The sequence below is a fragment of the Macaca nemestrina genome, chromosome 10 (genome assembly GCF_043159975.1).
Source record: "Macaca nemestrina isolate mMacNem1 chromosome 10, mMacNem.hap1, whole genome shotgun sequence".
Taxonomy (NCBI): domain Eukaryota; kingdom Metazoa; phylum Chordata; class Mammalia; order Primates; family Cercopithecidae; genus Macaca; species Macaca nemestrina.
The window spans coordinates 134,019,477-134,032,319 of NC_092134.1; the positions used below are offsets into that span (position 1 = coordinate 134,019,477).

The window sequence follows — 12,843 nt, forward strand, 5'->3', positions numbered from 1 at the left end:
GGAGACGCTTTTTTTTTTTCTGGATAGCTTTATTGAAGTGTCATGTACAAAGCATAAATTTCATCCACTTAAAATGATTAAAAATCAATGATGTTTAGTATATTCACAGAGTTACAACCATCACCACTACTGAAATTTAGGAAGTTTTCATCACCACACAAATAAACGTTCTATCAATTAGTGGTCATCTCCTATTTCAACTTCCCTTAGGCATTGACAACCACTATTCAACTTTGTGTCTCCATGGGTTTGACTGTTCTTGATACTTCATAGAAACTGACTCATATAACATGCAACTTTTAGAAAGGCTGAATACCACAAATATCATGTTGCGAAAAACGAGCCCGACACGAATGCTGGGATATCTGTACTTTAGTAATTGTATGTATCCTACTTCAATAATTGACTTAGAATTTTCTTATTAGAGCAAATAACGTAATTCATTTTAAGATTTATGCAATCATAATATTATTTCTATTTTAAGAAATATAAAATTTATCTGATGCACTGCAAACGCAAACGCTTTACTTCTAAAGCTTATGCTTACAATGATATATTTTTGAAGATCCACACTCGTCTGAAGAAAGTCCATGTGCATGTAGCATTGCACAGTTATGTTCAGCATGATCTGACTCTTTTATCCTGTAATGGAAAGAAATCCATATTCTGTTACATTTTAGGCAAATGATTCATGAGACAAAAACATTTTCCATGTACTGTAAGAAAAGAACTTTATGGAAAAGGGCAATTAAATTTCTCATAATATTAGTAAGAGTCATTATTCTGAACACTCAATATCGTGGTTCCCCTTCATCCACGGGTGATATGTTTCAAGACCCCAGTGGATGCCTGAAACGGCAGATAGTACAGAACCTATAGAGAGATTATGTTTTCTCTACACATTCATAACTATGATAAAGTATAATTTCTAAATTAGGCACAGTAAAAGATTGACAACAATAACTACCAATAAAAATTATAGCGATATGCCAACAGCACTACTACTGTGCTTTGAGGATATTCTTAAGAAAAAAGTAAGCATGGCTTTTTAATAAAAACAAGCTCTGCAATTCCCTGAGAGTCCATCTCAAGCTTGTCCAACTCGCTGCCCATGGGCCGCACGTGACCCAGGACAGCTTTGAATGCGGCCCAACACAAATACATAAACTTTCTGAAAACATTCTGAGATCTATATATATACATTTTTAGCTCGTCAGCTATCATTAGTGTTAGTGTATTTTATGTGTGGGCCAAGACTATTCTTCTTCTTCCAATGTGGCCCACAGAAGCCAAAGATTGGACACCCCTGGTCCATCTGATAACCAAGAGGGTTACTAGGTGACTAATCAGTGGGTAGACATTATGGACTACTATGATCTTTTGTAAAATATTTATGTCAACATTTCACTAACTTTCCACATCTTTCTTCATGTCAATGAGTCCACATATATTTATTCATATTATTCTTCTGAATTTACCATTTATATATATTTTTATATAGCACCATAAAAAACAACTTACTCATGTTTGAAAGTCAAACCGTTGATTGTCACCCATGGATGATGACTGCTGTCACGAAACACATCAATCCACGAGGAAGATAAAATGGAGGTCAGAAATTTCTAAAAGAAAAGGAAGAATTTTCACTTAAATAATAATTATGAAAACATTATAAAAGCAATATATTAAAGTTGAAAACCACTATTTGCAGTACCAAAATTTTTCATAAATGTTTATAATTTTGATATAAATGAACTCTTCAACATTTATACTTAGTACTTTCATTCTTATTGTCATGTTAATAAGGACCTTTTAATTCTTGCATTATAATAGTGACCACAATTGACGGAATAAACCCAGGAAGGATTTAAATAAGTTTAGTGATACTGTGCATTCATTCCTCCAGATACTGTGACGAAATCAATCTATTTTTGTACTATATTTCCCAGAGTTGGAGATTTAGAAGCGGAATGAGAGGTTGTCATTTGGAAATAAATGACATAGAAGCTACAGATTGGGTTTTCTGGGCACCACACCATTCTTTAACTAGATAAGCCCTCACTTTTAACTGATTTGGTTTTGGTGGAATAACAGTGGTCCTGACCGGGTGGTGTAGACTCATCTCTCTCTGGTACTCCCGGCTAAACACAATTATAACCCTGTGATTAATGAAAGATAAAAACAATGGAGAACTCTGAAAGGCGAAAAGAGATAGATGACATTGTCTGGGACCCTAGCATCAGGGATCAACAAAGTGTCCAAGCGAGCATGTGAAGTCCCCCACACGACAGAAGAAGGTGACCTAGGCCTGCTGTTTCCCCGCACCCAACCTGGCAACAGGAGGAGGCCCAGCAAAGCTCACTCCTGCTCTGTATTGAAGGGGAGTCACCTCCACACCACCAGGCGAGGCTGGTACCACTGGCGAGGATGAGCTACCAGGAGACCTGCTATCAATACAGCCAGAGGAAGTGCTTCCTTCTCATTCCAAGAGAAAGCAGGGTGGATGTGGGTGAGGGGGATCAGCAAAGCGACCCCATGACTACCAGTGCACAACCCAGGGTCCTCTTTGTCCCTGAGGGCAGGAGACCCACTTCCCCATCCAGAGACAAGGACTCAATGGATTCTTAGTGTTGTTTGTACATAGTACAGCAGTGAACAGTAACATACTACTGATAACTGCAATAATATGGAAGAATTGCACAAATATCAGATAGGAGTGAAAAACACAGACATGAAATTCACACTGTATGATTCCCTTTATATAAATTCAAGAACAGGCAAATGCTATTTATAATTTTAAAAGTCAAGACAGTGTTTTGGAGAGGAGTCAGGGTAAGTGATAAGTGTACACACAGGGGTGGAACTGCTAGAGCTGGAAACTTTTATTTCATGATCTGTCTTATATCACATGAGTTCATGCACTTTGCAATCAATCTGCATGATCAGATCATATCATTCCTGATAAAATTAGATGCAACATTTATTGTGTATTCAAAGTATTTATAGAAGCATGGTTTTCCTTGAAAACAAAAACTGAAAATAAAAGTACATTAGCAGTATATAACTTTAGAAACATTAAGTCAATCAATTGAATATTACATAAACTTGAAAATATATAAGATAATTATATGTACACACACATGGATGTTTCCTACAAATGTATTATTCACTGAAAGAAGCTTTTCATAAAATCTTTGAAACATTTATATCTTACCATTTCTTCTTCATTATCTATAGAAAGCAGACTAGAGTTCTTTGAAGCACAGGCCAGCAAACTCTCTGCCCAAGTTCTTTTTTCCTTGCCAATGTAATAACAACTGTTGGAATATGTAATCCACTCCTCAGGACAATGGCCACAATGACGTACTAAATAAAGATATGAATTACTATGCAGAACAATATGAACGTTTACAAATGAAAATTCATTTACATATTTGCAACAGTATAAACCTGTATGTGCTTAACATATTTATGCATCCTTACAGGCTTATAAATATATGTTTTTAAATAACCGAGTCAGTCATACACACATGCACAGACAAGGGTTAGCCTGTCATCCCTAATCGTGTTCCCATATAAAGCAAACCACCAAAAAAAATACACTCTACACATGTCTTGAACGTCACTGATACACAACTGCTTTTTTAGGATAGTAAAATTATTCATTTCATATCATCTCATAGCAGTAGGAAACTTCTGTTAATTGAGAGAAAGAGGGTAGAATGATTTTAAGTGAGTATTTCTACTTATCGGAGAAAAGGAAATGCTGCCTTATAATCTTTGTTTATAAATATTTATGGCTGAATTTTATGGCTTATTTTCTGCAAAAATGCCATCATTCTTTTATATGCCTTAAAACAGACACAAAATATAAATTGTACTAATATCAGAACGTTGAAAATAAAAGTGTACCTTTCTGAGTTCTTGTATTCGGGAAAGAATTGTTCTGTTCCAGGATTGTAATAGAAAAATTAAAATGAGTTTTATAAAAACTAGTATCTAGATAAACCATAATGAGTTTAGTTTCTTACTTTGAAACTTTGTGTGTTATTTAAAATGGGGACAATCTTTAATAAAATTCACTTTTTCTATAAAAATAAATGACTAGATCTTCGAAAGAAATATTTTTAAAGACTTTAGCACAAAACTTCACCATCTCTTGTAGTATTTGACGTAACCACTTTCAAAAATTAATTCGTTTTTCTAAATACTTTTCTCCTATAGCATGCATTTGAATTATGAATTCAGAAAATACATCGTATGTGTATGTGTGTGTATATATATACAGATAGGTTACACACACACAAAAATAAACACATATTCTCTACAATGATTTTGTTATTTATGTTGTGAAAAGTTCAGAATAACCATATTACTTCTGGGTCCAAATTATACTAATATCTGAACGTTGAAAATAAAAATGTACCTTTCTGGGTTCTTGTATTCAGGGAAGAATTGCTCTGCTCCGGGACTGTAATAGAAAAATTAAAATGATTTTTGTAAAAACTAATATCTAGATAAACCATAACAAGTTTAGTTTCTTACTTTGAAACTTTGTGTGTTATTTAAAATGGGGACAATCTTTAATGAAATTAACTTTTTCTGTAAAAAATAAATGAAGTAATAGATCTCTGAAATAAACATTACAATGAGAGTTCTATTCTTCAACAGTATGAAATATTTTGAGGCACTTCCAAGCATTAAAGTAAAATGTTCCCGTCTAATCTTTCAAGAATGTGCTTACAAGGAATAAGAACTATTGTTTTTAACACAGTGGCCATCAGGACAATGCAAATGATTCCCAGGACCTCAGCAGTGAGCTTCTCTGGAGGTGGCAGTAAACCTGCAGGGAGAGAAATAGAGGCACTGAGAGAGGGGAGATAGAGAGTTGATTAGGATTCCATACTAGAGAACCCACATGCACAGGGAAACATAATGATAACCTCTGGCCTCTAAATCTACATCTACTCTGGTAATCTTTCTCTCAGAATATACCAGTTCATTTTCAGGAAACATAATGTTCCATGAGTGGATCGCCGAGTACGGTTGAACAATGCCCTAATAAAATTAGTCTTCTGATGTCATATTAGAATATTAGATCCCAATTATGAACTCTGATTCTCACAAGTGCAAAATATTCGCTAATCTTTCCCCACCCTTCTGCACTCAACTGTACGTCCTAGAACAATAATATCGAAGATCTATTTAATGTGTTACCTTGGCAGTCATGTATTTCATCAATCCCTTGATGATTCACAGAAGGATTTTGAAGGTTTAATTCTACTTGGAATATTTCCTGTTCGGTTCCTGAAATGGAGCTTTTATTGCCTTTAGGTTTCCTTTGCTGCCTCTTTGGATCCTGGGCCAGACTCACTTCTGAGAAGGTTCCTCTTTGTTTATTCATCTCTGCAGCTGTGTGATGTCAGGGACTGTGCTCTACGATAACTGTACTTAAGAAGCTATAAACGGTGTATATTTTGATAGGATCCCTGGTATAGGCAATTTGCATATGTTGGGACTGAGCAGTAATGTTTACTTTGCTGTTAACCAATGTAAAATGCTGGTACTAATTCCCTAAAGCTTTAAGCAAAAATCACATGATACAATTGGTATTTTTTTAGACATATTCTGTATTTGACATAATATATCTAGTGGAAACAATAAAAACATTAAACCTGTGAGAAATAGGAAGTTCATGAAAAAAATTTGTATTAAATTAAGTTTAAATTCTTCAAAAATATTTAGCACCAATAGAATGCATATGTTAACAATGAAAATACTGTATTTAGAAATACAAATACACTATTTCTTATGATAGGTTTAAGATTCCCTGATGGTTAAGCATATTGTGCCATAAGATAAAATAGTTCTGTTAGCATATAGAGTAACTTCTTATACTAAAAATTCATTTTTTAAAAGGACATGAGGTATTGTCAAATGATTTTTTTTCTAAATTAGGAAATTGGAAAATTCATTAAGATTTTAAAAATATATCTTATATCTTGTAAAACAGTACATTACTCTATGCATAAAGTAAATACTATTGAAAACAAAATGCATTTTTAAATTGCTTCTTTTACACAAGAAATTGGTAATTGATTTAAGGACTTAAATTGGAAAACTTAAAATGATGAATAAACGTGTGGGCCATCTGTGGAAGAACAGTGTCCAATCAAACTTTCAGAAAGCTCCTATGGTTGTAGAAGTCAGTGAAGGTCGCTTTGGTTGTATAAGTAATTGTAATAGTTCAGATAATGTAATTTAATAATCTAGTCAATGAGCTCTGTAGTCAGTGAGACTACAATTAATTCTAGCTTTGCAAGTTATAATGGGTGACCTTTACTAAATTACTGCGTGTCTACTAACCTAGTTTACTAATCTACATTGGGAAAAATAATTTATAAAGTATACTACATGCAAAACTAAACACACAACCTGGGACATGTTAACACTGAATATATAATATATATTTTGCCTATTTTTAACGCAATTACCATTTTATTATTTCTGATTGGCATTAGAGTGTGTAAAATAACTCATTAATTAGGCATCTCATGTCAGTGTGGTACATCTGTTTTGCAATGTTCGGTTCAATTGTTTCAGGTCTTCCAATTGTTTATAATTCAGGTCAGATGCATTTTATGGAAATGACTTCATCCTTGCTTTTATTAAAAATTAAAACTACTTTCATTAAATCCAGGTATGAGATTGAGAATTAATGTTTGACATTCACAATTTGAGGTATCCATTTTAAAAAAAATTTTTAGAGGTTGCTCTAAATGTAATATACAATTAAGCCAGTAAGGATTACAAAATCCAAAATGAATTGTTCATTGTCATGATGGTTATGGGTTTCACTCTGAATTACATTGATTGGCAAACCTATTATTATGTGTGCATCTACTTGAGTGATTCTCCACAGGCAATAACTCTAAGAAATTCTCAAACGTATTTTATATTTTGGCTCGTTTTTCACCTTGAATTATTCACATGAAGAGAGTTCTACCTTGATTTTACTCTATATAAACTTTATCTCAGGTGCATCACAGTCAGTATTTACAATCTTCTACTAAATGAGATGAGCAAGTAGAGAAACAGGGAGAGTAGCAACACATACCTTCTGTCACCAGAAAGCCACACGCCCTTCAGTGGAGAGGTCAGGTTACCTCCTAAAGACACAAACCTTATCTGTGATCTTCACAGACTGCCCTTTGAAGGGTCAGAGTGAGGCAAGAGTGGAAAAAGTAGATTCCTCGCCAATGTGTCACTTCAGATTTGAACAGGAAATTCTCACCCTAGGGCTATTTTGAATCAGTTTATCTCATCACACACTCTATAATATAGGAGACTTTGGGTGGCTAGGGTGGCATTTAGTTCGTCCATTTTCAGTGCCTCTTAGAAATTATTTTAATAGTCGACAGGGTGGGGGGAGAGCAGAGATTTGACCCATGGAGTTGATTGTTTCCTTCTCAGTCACAAACACCAAAATCTTGTAACTTTTTAAAAGTATCTTATATGTTTACTTTCCACCTTTAGACAAGCTGCCTAAAAGTTGGCATTATATACTTCTTTATCATACACCTCTATCTCTGTTATCATACTAAAATATTTGAATAATCTTATCAATCGGAATTTAATGTACTTGTCACTGTTTTCAGAAAATGCTACGTTTTCAACTTTACTGTAACTGACATGAATTTTCAAACTTATCTTCTTGATTTCTTTGCCGTAGTTCTTAAAATTCCCTCATTCATTTTTCTTCTTTATGTAAGTTAACCAGATTCCTCTGATTAAAATAAATGTCTCTTGAAAGAATAAAATATTAAACAATACTGAACTATATCTCTATGCCAGAGACTGATCTAATAAAAAACTACCTACAATATTGTTCACCGATTCCTTCTCTAATCATGACTTATTGTCTCAATTTTAATAGAAATATTTGTTTTAATGATTAAAGCTTAAGTTAAACTAAGTAGGGAGGTAAAAGCAATTTTTAAGATATCACCTACTTAAAAATGGGGAGGACAGAAAACAGATATTTTTTAAAACATAAGTAAAATGATACATGAGTGCCGGGGTGTGGTAGCTCATGTCAGTGATCCCAGCATCCAGAATCACTTGAGCTCAGGAGTTTGAGGTCAGCATGATACACAGGATGAAACCCCATCTCTTCAAAACAAACAAACAAAAAAAATTAGCCGAGGATGCTGGTGTTTGCTTGTAGTCCCAGCTGCACTGGAGGCTGAGACTGGAGATCGCTTGAGCCCTGGAGGTCAAGGCTGTAGTGAACTGAGTTAGTGTCACTGCACTGCAGCCTGGCTGACAGAGCCAGACCTTGTCTCAAAAATAAGTAAACAAAAATTTTAAAAAAATGGTATACGAATATCAGGAAAAAAACTATAAATTATCTAGTCATATTAAATAAAATCTTTTCATCATTTATTTTCTATCAAGAAAAGGGTGAATGTTTATGCATAATTCTATTGCCCAGGCTGGAGTACAGTGGTGCCATCTCAGCTCACTGCAACCTCCACCTCCTGGGCTCAAGTGATTCTCCTGCCTCAGCCTCCCGAGTAGCTGGGATTACAGGCGTGCACTAGCATGCCTAGCTAATTTTTTGTATTTTTAGTAGACGAGGTTTCACCGTGTTAGCCAGGATGGTCTCAATCTCCTGACCTCGTTATCCATCTGCCTCAGCCTTCCAAAGTGCTGGGATTACAGGCATGAGCCACTGTGCCTGGCCATTCTCTGAAATCTAAAAAGTTGAAATTTAAATCTATATTTATTTCTTTGCACTGAGAATTATTATTTGCCCTTCCATCAGAATGGCTAATGTTGGTAGGTGTATATGTTTTTCTGTAAAATATATTGTAATATATTTTCACAAAATAAATTAATAATGTTATATGCATATATGCTTGTGTTTATATTGTATCTATTTCTACTACAAGTACATTTTTTATATGTACATTTTATTACATTTTCATTAACTAGGTTTTTTCTGTTAGTCATATTATGGAATTAAAACAGTGAAATCATTCACTAAGGATGCCACATAACATAACATATCATTCACTAATGTTTTTTGTTTCAGTTTGAAATACTGATGTCTACTACTGCTACAAACATCCACTTGGAGTTTGCCATTAAATAGTGTTATACTGTAATTGTTTGCTTAATGACAGGGATACTTCTGAGGGATGTGTCTTTAGGCAATTTCATCCCTGAGTCAACACCATAGAGTGTATTTACATAAACCTAGATGGTACAGCTACTACACACCTATGTTATATGGGATAGACTATTGCTCCAAGGATACAAACCTGTACAACATGTTACTGTAGTGAATAATGTAAGCAATAAACAGAATGATAATTTTTGTTTATCTAATCATATATAAACATAAAAAACAGTAAAATATCATTTTAAAAAAAGGGGGAAAAAATGGCATGCTTTTATAGGGCACTGACTATGAATGAAGCCTGTGGAAATGGCATTTTCCCTGGGTAAGTCAGTGAGTAAGTAGCAAGTGAAAGTCACGGTCTAGGATATTACAGCACACTACTGCAGGATTCATAAACTCTATACTAGGGTACACTATAGTTATGCAGCACGTTTTTTCTTTAGCTAATAATAAATTAGCTTACTGCAATTTTGCTGGTTTCTAAATTTTTCAATTTTTGAAAACTTTCTGCCTCTTTTTAAATATCCTTTATTTAAAAACAGAAATTGCACGGCCTTAAAAACTATTTTCTTTATATTCTTATTCTACAAGCTTTTTTCTATTTTTCATTTTAATTTTTCTTTTTAACCTTCTAAAAAAACTAACACAAACACACGCATTAGCCTAAGCCTACACAGTGTCATCCAGATCAATATCACTGTCATCCCCTCCACATCTTGTCCCACTGGGAGGTTCAGGGGCAATAACACATGTGCAGCCGTCCTCTCCTATGGTAACAAGGCCTTCTTCTGGAATTCCTCCTGCAGGACCTGTCCAAGGTTGTTTCTCAGGTAACTGATTTTGCAGAAGTAAAAGGAGTACACTCTAAAATAATAATTAAAAGTACACTACGTTAAATACATAAACCAGTAACACTGTTTATGTATTATCATTATCAAATGTTATGTAGTATATGTAATTGTGTGTGCTATACTCTATTCCACTGGCAGCATGGTAATTTGTTTACATCAGCATCACCACAGACATGTGAATAATACACTGTACTGCAACTATTGCTATGACATCACTAAGTCACAGGAATTTTTCAGCTCCGTAATAATCTAATGGGACCACTATCTATGTGCAGTCTGTCATTGACCAAAACATTTTGTGCCATGTGACAGTATATCATGTTCTTTGTTAATCGAAATACAGGTTCCTACTGTTTGAGCATTTAATGTGAATGAAATTTATGCTTATACAAAGGCACAATAAATATACAAAAAGAAAACAAAAATTACACAAGATAACTGGAGTAATTAGAATTTACTGTATATGATGTGTACATATATATATGTTTATATGACCTAAATACACACACACACACAGAACTTACAATGATTAATATTAGGTGTCAACTGGATTGGATGGAAGGATGCCTAGATAGCTGCTAAAGTGTTGTTTCTGGCTGTATCTGTGACGGTGTTGGCAGAGGAGATTGATATTTGAGTCAGCGGACTGGGCGTAGACGACCCATCCTCAATGTGGGTGGGCACCATCCAATGGCTGCCAGAGCGAGTAGAACAAAGCAGCTAGAAGAAGGTGGGGTAAGCTGCCTTGCTGAGTGCTCGACTTTAATTTTTCTCCCGTGCTGGATGCTTCCTTCCAACCCTCCTGCCCTTGGACATCAGACTCCAAGTTCTTCAGCCTTTGGACTCTTGTAATTACACCAGTGGTTTTACAGGGGCTCCTGGGACTTCGGCCACAGACTGAAGGCTGCACTTTAGGCTTCTCTGACTTTAAGGCTTCTAACTCAGACTGAGCCACTACTGGCTTCGTTCTTCCCCAGCTTGCAGATGGCCTATTGTGGGACTTTGCCTTGTGATTGTGTGAGCCAATTCTCCCTAATAAACCCCCTTTCATATATACACGTATCCTCTTAGTTCCGTCAGTCAGGAGAACCCTAATGCCGAACGTACATATGTATTACTGTGACTATTGCAAATAATGGCAATATCTGGTTTCCTATGGGTTATGGGTAAGTTGGAATTCAATAAGAACTGAAAATGTACTTTAAATGTAACATGAAATAATTTTCAATGAATTTAAGAAATTAGAGTGAATTAGTTATTAATGAAAATAAAATTTAAATATCTTCAATAGATTAAACACAGATTCCCAATGAAAACTTGGATATTCAAAAAGAAGACTTAAAGGAATTATGTGGATATACCGAATTGGATATTGAATAGTGTATTAATGACAAAGTTTCCAACACTGAAATAAATATTTATATTAGAATTTGGGGAGCAGATACAAGCTAATTGGTAAACAAAATAGAGAGTAATCTTACTTTGTTTGTACTGGTATAATAAAATATCACAAACCAAGCAATGTATTAACCATACAGATATATTACTCACAGTTCAGAGAGCAGGGAGGCCCAAGATCAAAGTGCCAGCAGGTTTGGTGTAAATTGTATTAAATTAACAAGTTTGCATGTGGAAAGTAAACAATGAAAATATTTATTATGAAAACATAAGTGAAAAACAGAGTTTAAACACTTGGTAGTGTTCAATCAGAATGTAATAAAATTAAGTTATAATTAACACCTGTGGTTCTATATTTCAATACAAACAAAATACATAAGGTTTATCTTTTAGAGATTGATAATTATATTAAGTATAGAGTAATTTGAAGGTAAAAGCAAAGAATGTATATATTCAGTAATAACTGTTGTCTTTATGAGACATTCCTTTCATGTAAGCATAAAGAAAAATGAATATGAAAGTAGAGCTACCATATGATCTGGCAATCCCACTCCCAAGTATATACGCAAAAGAAAGAAAATCAGTATATCTGAGGGATAGCTGTAATCCCATGTTTGTTGCAGCACTGTTCACGATAGCCAAGATGTGGAAGCTACCTGAGTGCCCATCCACAGAGGAATGGACAAAGAAAATGCAGTATATATAAACAATGGAGTAATATTCAGTCATAAAAAGAATGAGACCCTGTCATCTGCTACAACATGAATGGAACCAGGGGTCATTATGTTCAGTAAAATAAGCCAGTCACAGAAAGGCAATCATCACAGGCTCTCACTTACTTGTGGGATTTAAACATCACAACAATTGAACTCATGGAGAGACAGAGTAGAAGGATGGTTACCAGAGATTGAGATGGATAGTGGAAGGGTAGTAGTATGGAGGTGAAAATGTTTAATTAATTTCTATAAAAATATTTAGAAAGGATGAATGAGACCTAGTGTTTGATAGCACAACAGGGTCACTACAGTTGATAATAATTTAATTGTACATTTTAAAATAATTAAACAGTATAATTAGATTGTAACACAAAGGATAAATCCTTAGGGAGATGGATACAACATTTTTACATGGTGTCATTATTATGCATTGCACGTCTGTCTCAAAACAACTCATGTACCCAATAAACATATACACCTGCTATGTACCCACTGAAATTAAAATTGAAATATTTAAAAAAGAAAAGATGAAGATAAAATATTTAAAAACATACCTTGCCCCACGAACTGGTAGAACACTATTACAGTTAATGTGCTGTCTTAATATAAGGCAAGCCCTTTACTGGAATTGAAAAAGCATGCTTCATAATGTTAGATTAACTTTCGAAACCACTAGTAATATACATTTTTA

General features: G+C 34.4%; 1 protein-coding gene across 5 annotated transcripts in view; it reads right to left on the bottom strand.

The window, feature by feature from the left end:
* Positions 1-12,843, bottom strand: part of LOC105463187 (NKG2-C type II integral membrane protein-like) — a 27,375-nt gene continuing 14,532 nt past the window's right edge. Inside the window, exons 1-6 of one of the 5 annotated variants that reach the window (XM_071072254.1) lie at positions 5,218-5,723; positions 4,745-4,843; positions 4,427-4,471; positions 3,215-3,366; positions 1,522-1,622; positions 1-642 (exon numbers count right to left, since the gene is read on the bottom strand). In XM_071072254.1, the coding sequence (XP_070928355.1) occupies positions 531-642; positions 1,522-1,622; positions 3,215-3,366; positions 4,427-4,471; positions 4,745-4,843; positions 5,218-5,404 (696 nt within the window). In that variant the 5' untranslated portion in view covers positions 5,405-5,723 and the 3' untranslated portion in view covers positions 1-530. Of the gene's footprint in view, positions 643-1,521; positions 1,623-3,214; positions 3,367-3,912; positions 3,958-4,426; positions 4,472-4,744; positions 4,844-5,217; positions 5,724-12,843 lie in introns of those variants that run through there. The other 4 variants (XM_071072255.1, XM_071072252.1, XM_071072251.1 and 1 more) reach the window with 4 other exon arrangements.